At 40.1% G+C, this 13773-nt stretch overlaps 3 protein-coding genes across 4 annotated transcripts; 1 reads left to right on the top strand and 2 right to left on the bottom strand.

Annotated features, from left to right (window-relative positions):
* Positions 1 to 728: 728 nt before the first annotated feature.
* LOC117939168 (coiled-coil domain-containing protein 122-like) lies at positions 729 to 4149 on the bottom strand. 2 transcript variants are annotated; one of them, XM_034864229.1, is made up of 6 exons: positions 3976 to 4149; positions 3471 to 3586; positions 2326 to 2724; positions 2111 to 2227; positions 1870 to 1943; positions 729 to 1502 (listed from the first exon to the last, which is right to left on the bottom strand). In XM_034864229.1, the coding sequence occupies exons 1-6, from the start codon at positions 4001 to 4003 to the stop codon at positions 1406 to 1408; spliced, it is 831 nt and encodes a 276-aa protein (XP_034720120.1). In that variant the 5' UTR covers positions 4004 to 4149; the 3' UTR covers positions 729 to 1405. The 2 variants fall into 2 exon arrangements, with proteins under 2 accessions (XP_034720120.1, XP_034720121.1); XM_034864230.1 differs by having other exon boundaries at positions 2371 to 2724.
* A 36-nt stretch (positions 4150 to 4185) lies between these two features.
* On the top strand, positions 4186 to 7163 carry mtrf1 (mitochondrial translational release factor 1). Its single transcript, XM_034864220.1, has 9 exons — positions 4186 to 4681; positions 5096 to 5187; positions 5266 to 5347; positions 5437 to 5544; positions 5811 to 5983; positions 6087 to 6204; positions 6321 to 6457; positions 6566 to 6664; positions 6822 to 7163. Exons 1-9 carry the CDS (start codon positions 4303 to 4305, stop codon positions 6945 to 6947), a joined length of 1314 nt encoding a protein of 437 aa, XP_034720111.1. The 5' UTR covers positions 4186 to 4302; the 3' UTR covers positions 6948 to 7163.
* Positions 7164 to 8614: 1451 nt separating this feature from the next.
* Positions 8615 to 11978, bottom strand: wbp4 (WW domain binding protein 4). The gene is made up of 10 exons (XM_034864218.1): positions 11793 to 11978; positions 11494 to 11566; positions 11328 to 11390; positions 10704 to 10830; positions 10383 to 10616; positions 10175 to 10245; positions 10013 to 10088; positions 9672 to 9886; positions 9309 to 9553; positions 8615 to 9193 (listed from the first exon to the last, which is right to left on the bottom strand). Coding segments are annotated over exons 1-10 (1314 nt in total). The 5' UTR covers positions 11795 to 11978; the 3' UTR covers positions 8615 to 8985.
* Positions 11979 to 13773: the final 1795 nt, after the last annotated feature.

Below are 13773 nucleotides of genomic sequence, written 5' to 3'. Positions count from 1 at the left end.
CTGAGTCCGTTATGAGAATAAAGGTTGTATGTGACAGAAATCAATTGACAAAAGGGAGTCAATGTTGACATTGCAATGTATGTTTCTATGTATACTGTCCATCCACTTTCTTTCTAAGAGAATGTTTTGGGCAGTTTGATGCACATTTGACTTCATGTGTGTAAAATTGTGATTGCGTGTTTCGACAGCTTGAGTGGAGGGGCCCGGGGAATAAGCAGCGCAGCAGACCGAGGAGAGGGCTGTCAGGCTGAGAACATGCTAATAAGGTCAGCCAGACAGAGCAATACTGCGGTAAAGCAGGCAGCCAGACTGGCTGGATAGATTCCCCACGGCCATCTTTAAGGAAATAGCCCACTAAACTACAATTTGTGGTTGAGTGGGTAATGAAACACTTCTAACTATTGGGTAAATCATCACACGTTGCCCTTCACCTCCCACGCATTCAACCAGACTCCCTTATAGTATAGTAAAGCTGTAGGTACTATGGGTCATAACACACACAATTTAGTGCTCCATACCTACTGGAAATATGTTATAGATTAACTGTTTTTAGATTTTAAATAGTTGAAATTGGTCTTGAAATTGGTCATTTTGCTATTTAATGGTTGACTAATTATGCCTGGTAAGATCTGGAAAGCTCTCACACATCATCTCTGCAGATGATAGGTAACACAAAAGTTGAATAAAAAATCATTCTCAATTGTACAAGGGCATAACAGCAATTTTCGGAAAAGGCAGTTTCATTGTTTTATTAGTTTCAAGTCATGGCTGAAGTGGCACAGTCACGCCCTTGTTAGCCGGCAGTGGGACTGTCACCTCGCAGACCATCAAGCGACCCAGTGAAGCAGAAGCTGGAACAGCGTGAACCAAAACAACACCATCACATTGACAGTTAGAGTGGACACTTGGCTTCTGTTCTGCATGGGTCATTGTTGTGGACAGTGACTGGACAAACCGATGTCCCAACCCAGACCTAAAACTCCATCTCAAGCCAGGTTGATGTTGCCCGAAATTAAGTCTCAGAACAGCCACAGGAAAGTGCGCGCTGCTATGTCATCAGAGTGAATAAAAAAATGGGAAAACAGACAAATATTTTAATACTTCTAGTGTTATCTCTCTGACAAAACGTTGTGCATTTTAAAGGAACACATTCAGAAGTAGATATCATTATCAAACTACTGCAGAACAGTCAAGGTGAGGCTTTTGTGATGAACTAAAACAGATAGTTAGACTTCTAGTTGACACTGCCGCCCCCAGCTGTTCATTTGTAGTAACAGCAACCTGTCGCTAACTGTAACACACAGCCCTATAATAACTACAGGCTTACATTCAATCAGACAACAAAACAATCCAAACGTTAACATAAACCATGTTCGTCCAATTTAGACAAGCCTGAAACTACAGTTTAATGACCACTGGCCGCTGAGTCCTGAGACGACACCAGCTGGCCTTTGAGCTGGGCGAGCTCTCTCTCCATGTGATAGACATCTTCAGACATTTGCCTAAGTAAAGCAGGCACAGTTGGGCAGCGTTTACGAGGTGGAACGTTTTGCATTTGGAGCAATTTGCAACTAATAGCCTCCCAAATAACAATAAATGAAAAGGCACAATGATTTTACATGCATTTCAGTAACAATAAACTTCTAGGTGATACAGTGAATTATTTTCTTGACTCAATAATATGATGTTTTGAAAATTCCCATTCTAAATGTATTAATAACTAAAAAAATGTCTGATGGCTTTTAAAGCAGAAGCGCGCCATTTAGCAATCTTTACTTTACTTTTGGGTTGTTGTCCTTACAATAAGAATTATCATCTGTATAAAACACTTAAAAAATGAAAAATAATAACATGTGCAATTATTTCTACCTGTGGGCAGCCTGGGCCCTGCTCAGTTGGCAGCGGAGGCGCTTCACAATGGCTTCATAGCGCTTGTTCTGGATCTGAAGGAAACGCACAATAACAATTCAGTGATGAGATCAGTTGGGATAAAACTACGAACTTGGTCTTAAGTCCTGATATCTTTGTACATCAAAAATCAGTAGATTCATCGATGATAAAAATAATTGTTAGATATAGACTATAAATTCTCCACTTCTCTTTGCCATACCTCTATGTCTTTCTTTATCTGGGTATGAGTCTCAAACTCTTTTTGCACTTTCTCTCTTGTTTTAGCTATAGTTTCACTCATCAAAGAGATCTCCCCCTTCAGAACATCAATCTCACTCTGTGGAAAAGAAGAATTATGGCAGATTAACAATTAACATGATATGTAACATTTAAAATGTCAATACAATTTAGAATCATCCAGCTCATTTTCTCCACCTTTGCCATTTGCACCGCGTTTCCATTTGGATCCTCCAAATCTACCTTCAGCTCCTCTTTCTTCTGTGTCAGCATCCTGACAAGTGCTCTTTTCTCCTCCAGCTCTTTATGGGCTTCCGTCTGGCTCGCTGCATGCAAAAGAGCTGCTCTGTGAACCGCCATCTTGTTTCGGTAAGTGTTGAACCCTGCAAGTGCCATGCGAGCATTCTCCTCCTCCTCGCTTATACCAATCTGGAGTTCTGTATTTTCTTTGCGGATGGATGAACAGCGATCATGCAAGACTCTTGTCTGCCGCTCCAGGTGCTCCATCTCACCCTCAAGCATTAAGAGGTTCCTTGTTTTAGATCTCAGCTCCTGTTCTGCCATCCCACCTATGTTCTCAACCTCTGAAAGAGTTGCCTGAAAAAGGAGCCAAGACAAAATGTTCAAATCCGTGTATATTCCCCTTGTGATACCTTTGAAATAGGCAGGTAGATGACAATCTCCCAGCTTTTTAACCCACATGTTGTCCTTGGCTCAAATTTGACCCATTTTCAGTTTTTTCATCCCATAAAATGGGCCTTTGGAATAAGCTGAAAATGTAATCATTACAAAAATCAAACAGTTTTGGAAAAAAACACAAAAAAAAGAACCCAGTACATTGAAAAAGTTACAAAAATGGCAAAAAATTAGATACATTTTTTGTGGATAACGGGAAGACAACACAAGGGTTAACAGGAGTAGTCAACTTGTCTATTCCTTATAATTGTATTGCATGGATGCACATTCCTTAATAATGAACTATATGTATTTGTAATAAATACAAATAAAGTAGGACAATTTATACAATAAACCCTATTTTTGAATGACTGCTGTGGCATTGGTACACACTCAACTCTTTTTCTTGCAAATTACATTGCACACCTTATGACCAGTTTCTAAATAATATGGCTACATAAGACCAGCAAATTTGTACTAGTTATTTAATATCCATCTATTATGTATTTATTAAGGCAGCACTTCCACTGTGGTATTCACTACTTCTATCTCTGTTACAACTTCTGCTCTTACTGTTGCTAAAAGGTAATTTGAACACTTTGTTATGAAGTGTATATTGGAGAGAATAAATGTGTTAATTATTAAGATATATTAGGTGTATTGTGAACCTGCAGGGAGATGAGTGTCTTCTGTTTCTCTCTCAGGGCCTCAGTCTGGGCAAGGCCGTGTTGGCTGACATCCTCCACTGCCTTGGTTAATGTGAACCCAGACTTATCCTGTGTTCCTAAAAAGTGTTAATATGAAGTGTATTCAAGTTTTTGTTTACCAGCCGACTGTTAATGCAGTTAGCTAGCAGTCACATTTATAAAGTATAGGTTGGCGGCCAAAAAGTAACCTAAGGTCTTGCTAAAAGCCATCTTTTAATTTTGGTCACCCAAAAACGTCACAAAATGTTAACATTTTAAACAAGTAGCTAGCTAGCTGCTAGGTTACAGTTAGCACATAAAGGTTAATAGCGAGTTCAAATATTCAAAACATTAAGCGAGCTAACATTATGCTTGCTAATAATTGGCTAATATCTTGTTGCTAGCTAGTTAGTTAACGTTAGACAGACTTCAACATAATTTATTGTTTGTCAATAAGAACGCTAACTATAGTTAGTTAATATCTTACCAATTTCACTTGCTCTAAAGTTTGACATTTTGACACCAGTTGGCTATGAATGGCACTTAATTAGCCAATTATTGGATGGTCGATTGGGTTTGTCGATACGATTAAACTACAAATCCCAGAGTTCTTGCTTTCCCCTCAACCTCGTTTTCCAAACTACATCCGGTCTCTGTTGCGCAGCGTAGCCATAGACCGTATATACGGTCGAGCGTAGCAGTCAATGAACGGCTAGCTACAGTAGCAGAATGACAGTTGTTGTTAACACTTGAACAACAGGTGCGACGTTATATTATTGTTTTTCTTCACTTATTGCTCTCCAAATGTAGTCAAATGCTCGTCTGTCCCTGGTCTCGACTGTGCTCTTTGTGTAGCCGTGTAGTTTATAGCAGCAAAGGGAGAAGAGCAGGATGGAGGACACTAACGGGACACAGCAGAACACAAGTGCAACATTGGGGTACAGTGGCACCAAGACGACTGTATCACAGTGATTTGGGGGACTTGTACAAAAATGAGTCTGTTCAGAGGTATCTTCAGCAGCTCATGGAGGAGTTCAGAGACCTCAGCAAGAAGTTACAGCATGCATATCTCAGCGAATCAGACAGAAAAGTGCTGAGTAAGAAACACGCAGAGCTGCTGCCTCTAGCAAATGTGTTTGAGAGAATTGAAGAAGCCCTAAAAGACCTCGAGGAAGTCCTTTCATTTCTGCATAGTGAGTATTTTGTTTATGCCAGTAACAATTGTACAAATATACATATAATAGTATTTCTTTGAGACATAAGAAAATGCAGTTCTATACATGTAACATACCAAATATAAACTCAATAACAGTGCCACACAGATACTTTAAATTTGTTCCCAGGTTGCACATGAGACATTCAAGGTCTTTAAATGTATTAGAATGTCAGTTTGTAATCTGTATTACTGAGCGCATTTGGTGTTCATGTTCTTATTTTTATTATTATTGTGTCACAATATCCGTCATCTATTTCCAGCAGTACATGTGCAGATTTTTCTTTTAATAATATTATCACTAATATTAAGTCACTCTTAAATCGCAGCTAGCATCAACATATCTTACAATGCAAATGCAGAGATCTTTGCTTTCTCTTCCTCACTGCACATTCAGCTACCAAAGATGAAGATGACCAATTGATCCAGCTCTTAAAGGAGGAAGAAGCACAAATGTCCTGCAAGATTTTGGCCTTAAGAAAAGATGTGAGAACCCAAAGGCGTGATCAAACATGTGTAGAAATGTGTCAAAGAAAAGCTAATGAGTATCTTCTTTATCTCCAGTTGATCAAAGCTCTTGTGCCCATTGACCCTCTTGACTCCAGTAATATTCTGCTGGAGGTTGTATCAGGACGAACAACAGGAGGTATGAAAGAATTTTTTAGTTTTTGCACAACTGGCTTATTTAAAGAGCTTTTACAGCCTTTTTTCTAATATCTGTTCTTGTGGTTTCAGGTGACATCTGTCAACAGTTCACCCGAGAAATGTTTGACATGTACCAGGGCTTTGCTTCTTACAAGAATTGGGACTTTGAGCTTCTGAACTTCACACCTGCTGAGTATGGTAATTCATATTTTTTGTCTAACAGTACTGAATCATTTATCCTTTGCAGCCATCGCTGAGGTGTATACACGTGACGTGATTCAGCTGATGACAATATCAGTTGCACCATTGCAATACTTACTGTAAAGGTGCCTTTTTAATGTTATTAGGTCCTCCTGTGCTTTTCTTGCTGTGACAAAAAAAATCGAAACATCTGTCACTTTCAAGGAGTGGCATGATAGAAAAAAAATGGGAATACCTATACATTAATGGACTTTGTCTCTCAGGTGGTCTGCACCATGCAGCAGTGAGACTAGCTGGTGAGAATGTGTACGGACATCTGAAGCATGAAGGAGGAACACACCGGGTTCAACGGATCCCTGAGGTGGGCCTCTCCTCCAGGATGCAGCGTATCCACACAGGAACCATGACTGTCATCATCCTGCCTCAGCCAGTGGAGGTACACTTTACACTCTGCTTTTTCAGTTTGGGTTTATTAGCACTAAAAAGTAAAACATAACAGTATGTCTCTTATTTTTGTCCTATGCATTTTGTTTTCACAGTTGGACGTCCACATTGATCCAAAGGATCTTCGCATCGACACATTCAGATCTCGCGGTGCAGGGGGCCAAAGTGTAAACACAACAGACAGTGCAGTGCGCGTTGTTCATCTTCCCACCGGTAACACATGCCAGTTCTGGAAGTACTCCAGAATACTCCAGAATGGAGGAAGTTCTGCTTTTGTGACATCTAAGAATCCGAACTTTCCATGCTTATCTAACCCCCCCCCCAAACAGGTATAACAGCTGAGTGTCAGCAGACTCGCTCCCAGCTGCAAAACCGAGACACCGCCCTGCGTGTGCTAAGGGCCCGGCTCTACCAGAGCATGATGGGTAAAGAGACTGAGCAGAGGCACACAGCACGAAAGCAGCAGGTGACTGAACTCCTCCTGCAAGGGTTCTCATGTAACAACACATTTATACCAGCCAAAGTGATGTAATATTCAGTGATCTCGGCCCTGTTTAACCACGGCTTACTACAGGTGGGAACCCGTTCTCAGTCAGAGAGGATTCGTACATACAACTTTAGCCAGGATCGTGTCACAGACCACAGGACTGGCTATGTAACTAGGGATATTAAGGTAAGATATTATAAGGGGTTTTTAGTGTGTCTCTAAATTCGGCATTAATCACAAGACACTTGTAATATTTGTAATTTTTGTGATTTTTCAACCAGCCAAAGTGATGTAAATAGTTGAATCTTTATTGCCTTTTTTGTGTGTTCTGCTTCATGTTTAGGAGTTCATGAGAGGCGGGGAGGCTCTTGAGGATTTGATCTCTGATGTACTTGAACATGCGGAGAAGGAGGCTCTTTTGGAGGTGGCGGAGAGCAGAAGTGTGAAACCACCAGAGTCTGCACACTGACACCCCCAACAACACCGCAACAGTCTGTCGAATGACCTTAACAGACAATTTATCATTAAATCATTTACTGTCTGTTAAGTGAATTTGAGGCCTCTTACATTGCTGTGAGAGCACATCAGGGCAGACATACATATTGTTTTAATATTAATCTATGCTTGTGCAAATAAGGCATGTAAGACAAACTGCAGTTTACCCATCTTTAAGGTTTTTATTTTTGTAATTACATCAAAATGTCAATTTTTCTCAACACGTTTTTTTTCTAGTGATACTTTCTGTGCTGAAGCTTTGAAGCATGTGTCGAGAAATCCAGGAAGTTGTCCGCGAAGCGCGTATCGAGGCTTGTATCGTTTTAGACCAATGACGTCATTGATGACGTCCGAAGCCTCGCTGCCTGTGTGACTGGTTTAAGAAGTGGTTTTATTACACATCCATGATCTACACAAGCACATTCACCGCCCTTTGCCCAGTTAAACCATTGCCACTCTGCAGTTTAAGAGTAGCCTACAAATATTGCTACTTCTGCAATTATATTACGACCCAAAGGATCGAATTACACGTTTGGTAGCCGCATTCCTCTTAAGGAAATCTGTTTATTATAGTAATGTTCAATCAATCAATTAATCAAAATGTATTTATATAGCACTTTACAACTACCAGCAGGTATCCAAAGTGCTTAACAAAATGAGTAAAATCACAACATACAATAGAAAGAGTAAACATAGAAAACAGTCAAATCAGAAAAGGTTACAAAGGAACAAAAGAATGAAATTGTCACACCACTGCTACGTATTAAAAGCCAGACTCGACAGATATGTTGTGAGTTTGGACCTAAAAAGAGCGACATCTGTAGCAGTACGTATATCAGGAGGTAACTTGTTCCAGAGTCTCGGGGCAGCAACTGCAAAATCCTGATCCCCCCACCACCTTTTATACCTGGACCTTGGGACTTCTAAAACCAACTGAGTTGAAGACTGCAATGACCGGTTGTGTTCCCACACAGTTAAAATTTCTGACAAATACTCTGGGGCAAGACCATTTAAAGCTTTAAAAACAAACAATAAAATCTTAAAATCTATTCTAAAACGCACCGTTGTTGATTACACTATACCAAAAGAAAATACACATTATATGGATCTAAATGGATTAGGTGGAAATCGATTACTGGCACAAGAGCTATGTCTGATAGTGTATCCCAGATCACTAGATCATCTGTAATAGCCTATAACTGCCTGTTTTACACTCTTTGACTAACAGGTGGTATTGTGAGCAAATGAAGCCGAGAGAAAAAAACCTTTTGTGAACCACTTTGCTGGAATGCTTCTACGCTTCATCTCGATTTTAGAATTTGTCTTCCAAGTAGACATGTGGTTGTCCAAGTCATCAAACCTTCTGTCCGGTCAGTTTGGAACATCTGGCCGAGTTTCCTAAGTGAGCTCACAGCGGTAAAACCTTCATAGTGAAGTCCAGTAAAGCTGACTTCAGTACTGTTTATTGTCTGTAAATATCCTTCATGGTTCGTTGCCAATTAGGGTGTGGTTAAAGCACCTATCAGCTTTATACACTCTCATAAAAACACATCACACCCTACGTGTGTGTGCCAGCTGACCAGCACGTTTTCAATATCGTTTTGCTGACAAAGTTGTTTTCAGTATCTTTCACAGGGATGCATTACTAGCAATGGTAAACAAATACAAATATGAAAAATACAAAAAAGTTTTATTTAAATTGCTCTGTATGGGTGTATCTGCCCTTACCAGACTGCAGGATAGAATGACAATACACACACTTGCACACCTTAATTATATAACATATCAGTAAAAAGAAAAGAGCGTGGATTGTGTCCAATGGTAAAAAAATTTAGGATTAAAAAAAATTAAATTTAAACAGCACATTTTACTTGTCTACAATTTTTCCTGAAACAAACTCCTAAAAAAAAAAAGCATTTACACTTCAAAAATCAAAAAGGTTCATTCATATGTCAAAAGTTGTTTTATTTGTGTAAAAGTCTTCTACTGCGTAAAGTTTTTACGCGATTGGGTCAGTCGTCGTCGTTGTCTCTCTGTCGGAGGCTCCGGGATTTGCCGTTCTGTGTCTTGTTTTTCCTGAATGAAGCGGGTCCGCCGCCTTCCTCTCCGAGGGAAGTGATAACGCGTTCCTTGAACTTTGTTTTTGGCTCTGGCGGCAGGTCGACCGGCGTGCTGATGGTGCTTCCCTCCACCTGAGGAAGCTGTAAGTCCACCTTGGAACTGGAAGAACAAAAAAGAGCAGTTAGAGCCTTTTTAATCTAGGTCTTTAGTCTGTATCATAGGATGTATCAATCAGCCTATCAATATCCCAATCAGCTGTTTAAACAGCACTTACTATGGATCCTCCTCTTCCTGGATCTCTTCCCAAGCCCCATAGGGATTGGCAGCTTTAGGCCTCTTGTTTCGTATCTTCACTGGTGCCACCTCTTCCTCTTTCTTCTCTTTCTCCTCTTTCTCGGGTTCAGCTGTTGTGCTTTGGACATCTTGCTCTTTTTTCATTTCTTCAGGCGCTTCTTTTAGAGCACCATCACTCATTTCTTCTCCTTCCTTTTCTGATGGCTCTGCTTCTGCTTTCCTTTTCTGAAAAAAAAAAAAAAAAGTGAAGGTCTGGAATTTTTTTTTTTTACACAGAATCTTGACAAGCGGATGTTACATTTGTTCTGCACTAATTCTCAGTCATTGCCAGGACTCCTCTCACCCTGAAGCTGATCTTTGAGGCATTGGGGGACTGGCTGGCCTGTTCGGGAACTTGAGCCTCCTGAGATGCCGGGGCCTCGCTGGAGCTCACTTCTCCTCCTGAGGACGGCTCTGCCTGAGGGGTTACTGGCTCCTTTGGACTCTCGTCCTCTTTGATGGATCCAGATCCAGACGACTCCTTCGAAGAAAAGCCCGCTGGCTTCTCCCAGCTGGTCTCTGTGAGGTGAGGAAAACAGCACATGTCATTATCAGACAGTATCTCCATAAAGAATAAGAAATGGAATCCAGAAAGGACAGTGGTATTTAAATGAATCATTTCAGATGAATAAAGAAATATTCCACCTCCAGTGTCTGAGTTGTAGTAATATGTATAACCATCAGGACTGACGGCAACCATCCAAGGACAGCCTGAAGAGCTCTAAAGCCAAACACAATATTAACGTATAAATGCAAATCCAAAATTAAAAACAAATTAAAAATGCATAGAATCTAAAAAACATTAACCTCAGTCTGTCCAGGCTGTGCAAAGGCTGAGTTTTCTCCATGGAACCCCTCTGGTTTTTCCCATGTAGATTCTGCAGTTAAAAACAAACACCAAAGCCATGTTGGAAAGAGTCACTTTGACCAAACAGTATACAAGTATAATAATATTGTGGGAGTATGTTGCTGTACAGGACAATGTAACGTATGTGTTTTTTAAGGTTCTCCCCACCTCCGGTTATCGCGTTGTAATAGTACGTGTGTCCATCGTCCGTCTGTCCTTCGACCCAAACCTGCGCCTCTCTTTGGCCTCTGGACTTCCCGCTTGCTTTCTCTTTCTTTTGCTGTTTTTTGGCCTGGGGTCTTGTCTGGGGCCTTGCATGAGGTTTTACCTGAGGTTTTACCTGAGGTTTTGCCTGAGCTTGTGGCGGTGGCTGTGTTGTAGTTTGGGCAGATGAACCTGAACCTAACACACAAAAACATGGATTAAAGTCAAGCTCCTCATGTAGCCCACGTGACATATCATTTCAATAAAATGTCCAAAAAAAGTTACCTTCTGACTCCTTTTCCATCCTCTTCAGATCCTCCTGATATGCCTTCATTGCTGCCTCCTCCATTGCCTTAAATTCTTTAGACATACGTTCCTCCTGCTTCATTTTGTCAACGCTCTTCTTTTTAATCTGCAGAAAGGAAGATAAAAATGCCATGATTGGCAGCAGCTAGTAGCCAATAAAAAGTGAGCTTTAGAGTCAGATGGCTATGTCTGGACCTTATCTCTCCGGACAGTCCTGAGGACGGGCATGTTTTTCTTGGCTGTGTGCGTCACTGAGAACCCCCATTTGATATAGATTATGTGCAACGGCTTATTCAGAATATGATCCTTAACTCACGTGGCCTAAACATTGACGTTTTTATTTAAATGGGGAACAAAATTAACTTTTGACAGTGTTCTTGTTTGCCCACAACTGCAGATATGTGTCACACACTTACTAAAAATCAACACACAGCTCATCATTTAAAGTAAAAAACATATTCTTTAATGTAATTCATTTCTGGAGATCATATAATGTACTAAATTAGCAGTGGGCACACTTTACACCTATGTGGAGTGATGTAATCCTTGCTTAAGTTAAAAGGGAATATATGTACAGTCTATATCTTATAGAAAAGTTTATACCTCTGAGATTTTTGCAGCCACATTTTCTTTGTGATTTTTCCCCCTTTCATGGAACTCAACGCTCTGCAGAGCAAAACACACACACACAAGGAAACACATGAGCATTATTATGAATTATGTGGATAAGTTTCTCAGCAACATCAGCTGCATCTTTTGGCCTACTCACAGGCTTATTGTCCGCAATCCAGCACTTGCAGTACTGACAGAATTTCCTTGGCTGGGACTTCCAGTAGTCCGCCCTGAAAACACACACACAACCGTCATTAGCTAACAGAGCATGTATGAATTAGATAACCTTTATAACATGGTTTGAGACCCTCTTATGCTAGCGCGGATCTCATGGTTTTTCATGTTTGAACCTGTTTTATCGGCTGTGGGTGTTTGTTGGCTTCCATTGTTTTTGTCTTTGCGAATGATAAGAACTTTACTCACACATCACGTATCTGAATGCACCTCGTTACTTACATTTTAAGTCTCGGTGGTTAAAGGGCGATGAAATCTTTTAAAAAGAACCAATTACAAAGACAGCCGCTTCCCACATTTCAGGAATGACAACACTGTCCGTTGGTGATGACGTCATCGCCAGTCGCCTAGAGACGAGCCTGTAGACATAAGGCCATAGACCGTTAACAAATACCATAGACATACAAAGAGTAGACGCCGCTTCGAACGCTACTGCCAACCGGCGCTGACGAGCCGTGGGGCCGCCATCTTGGACCGGTCACCCGCTCCACTCAGTGGAGCCTGTTTAAGCTTTTAATTAATCAACCGTTTAATAGCGTTTTTTTTGTTGCTACAAGTTCATACATCTAGCTATGATATAGTACACATGGTTAGGCGTATTTTAATATTCATAGTGTTCTTAACAGTAATAGAATATTCTGATATGATATAAAGTCACCAGACGTCTTTATATGTCTCTGGTTAATACTATCAATATATATACACAGTCTATGAGACGAGCACTCAACCTTTCTTTAGCTATATACACTCAACCCATAACCATTTTCTTTTATTCATTCAGAACACAAATATACATAAACAAGGCATGTTAAAAAGACAAAACCCATTTCATAAAAAATCAGCTTTAAGAAGAAAAAAGACATGAGGAAAAAAATAAATAGACGGGGCAATCTCAAATTAAGTTAAAAGTTTCAAGTAAATAAACCAATTTGTGATCTTTCCCATCCTGATCTTGGGCTCGTTCTTCCAATGGATCAGGGAGGGGTTGGTTTTAAAATATCTGCATTTATGTATAAAATGTTTCCCTAAAAGCATCAAAATGTTAAGAACAAAATCTACCTTCTTCTCTTCAACAAAAACAAAACATTGTATTCATCAGTGTCAGAGGTGGACTCAACCTCAACATGGATGTTGTGGTCCCACCCAGATGTGAGTCGAGTGCAGATTTAAAACTACTCCTTAATTCTGACGGGCAGTTACAAAAGAATAGTGAATTCTTCTCCAAATTCCAGTTGGCAGTCCCGCCGAGAGAATATGCAATTGTAATAGTGTTGACGCTGTGCTGAGATGTGTGCTGCAACTTCTTAGAGGTTCAGTAATGACAGGGATCAATCCATTTCTAGTGGTATATTACCAAGAATAAATGTTATATAAGAGGTAACTCTGCCCTCAGGAAGACTCTTTTTGGCTTTGATCTATGGAAAAACGAACTGGCAACAAATCTGCTTAATTGGAGACAGATTTTGTCTTAATAACAAAGTACAATAGGGTTTCTTTTTAAAATTGTTGCACAAAATAAATCCATGAAAAAGAACATTAAAGAGATTCAATTGTTTCATTTGTTCTTTCACTGTGCATACACTAAAATATTTTGGATTGACGTTCAACATGTCAGACGGAACACTGGGCAACAATTCAATTTAAGGAGAAAGATATTAAAGATATATTTTTATTTGCTTTGAAGGCAATGAGATGGATGAAGATGTTGTTTATTTTATTTCATTAATCTTGTTATTGGGAAATTCCACATTCACAAAAAGAAATGGTCGATCTCCACGCCATGGATTGGACATTATTTTTAAGAACTGCACAAATACAGCAACACTATAAGAGTTATTAAGAATAAAAAGGCATTTAAGACTGGAATTGTGTTTGATAAATTTCTTATGTACCATGTAGCCTACATCTCACTATATGTATTCATACACATACATTTATATATACACTCACCGGCCACTTTATTAGGTACCCCATGCTAGTAACGGGTTGGACCCCCTTTTGCCTTCAGAACTGCCTCAATTCTTCGTGGCGTAGATTCAACAAGGTGCTGGAAGCATTCCTCAGGGAGTTTGGTCCACATTGACATGATGGCATCACACAGTTGCCGCAGATTTGTTGGCTGCACATACATGATGCGAATCTCCCGTTCCACCACATCCCAAAGATGCTCTATTGGATTGAGATCTGGTGACTGTGGAGGCCA

The sequence above is a fragment of the Etheostoma cragini genome, chromosome 24 (assembly GCF_013103735.1).
Source record: "Etheostoma cragini isolate CJK2018 chromosome 24, CSU_Ecrag_1.0, whole genome shotgun sequence".
NCBI lineage: Eukaryota > Metazoa > Chordata > Actinopteri > Perciformes > Percidae > Etheostoma > Etheostoma cragini.
This window is presented reverse-complemented; position numbering and strand designations above follow the sequence as displayed.

What these genes read in the sequence shown, in the direction of transcription:
- wbp4 (XM_034864218.1), bottom strand. An exon ending in GGATTGCGGACAATAAGCCT is followed by an intron (nt 11,391 to 11,493) that starts GTGAGTAGGCCA and finishes TTTGCTCTGCAG; the next exon opens with AGCGTTGAGTTCCATGAAAG. An exon ending in CACAGCCTGGACAGACTGAG is followed by an intron (nt 10,089 to 10,174) that starts GTTAATGTTTTT and finishes GTTTGGCTTTAG; the next exon opens with AGCTCTTCAGGCTGTCCTTG.
- LOC117939168 (XM_034864229.1), bottom strand. Translation starts at nt 4,003, where the DNA reads ATGTCAAACTTTAGAGCAAGTGAAATTG. An exon ending in AGACACTCATCTCCCTGCAG is followed by an intron (nt 2,725 to 3,470) that starts GTTCACAATACA and finishes CTCCTTTTTCAG; the next exon opens with GCAACTCTTTCAGAGGTTGA. An exon ending in AGGGCCCAGGCTGCCCACAG is followed by an intron (nt 1,503 to 1,869) that starts GTAGAAATAATT and finishes TGCTTTACTTAG; the next exon opens with GCAAATGTCTGAAGATGTCT.
- mtrf1 (XM_034864220.1), top strand. Translation starts at nt 4,303, where the DNA reads ATGCTCGTCTGTCCCTGGTCTCGACTGTGCTCTTTGTGTAGCCGTGTA. An exon ending in CTTCACACCTGCTGAGTATG is followed by an intron (nt 5,545 to 5,810) that starts GTAATTCATATT and finishes TTTGTCTCTCAG; the next exon opens with GTGGTCTGCACCATGCAGCA. An exon ending in ATGTAACTAGGGATATTAAG is followed by an intron (nt 6,665 to 6,821) that starts GTAAGATATTAT and finishes CTTCATGTTTAG; the next exon opens with GAGTTCATGAGAGGCGGGGA.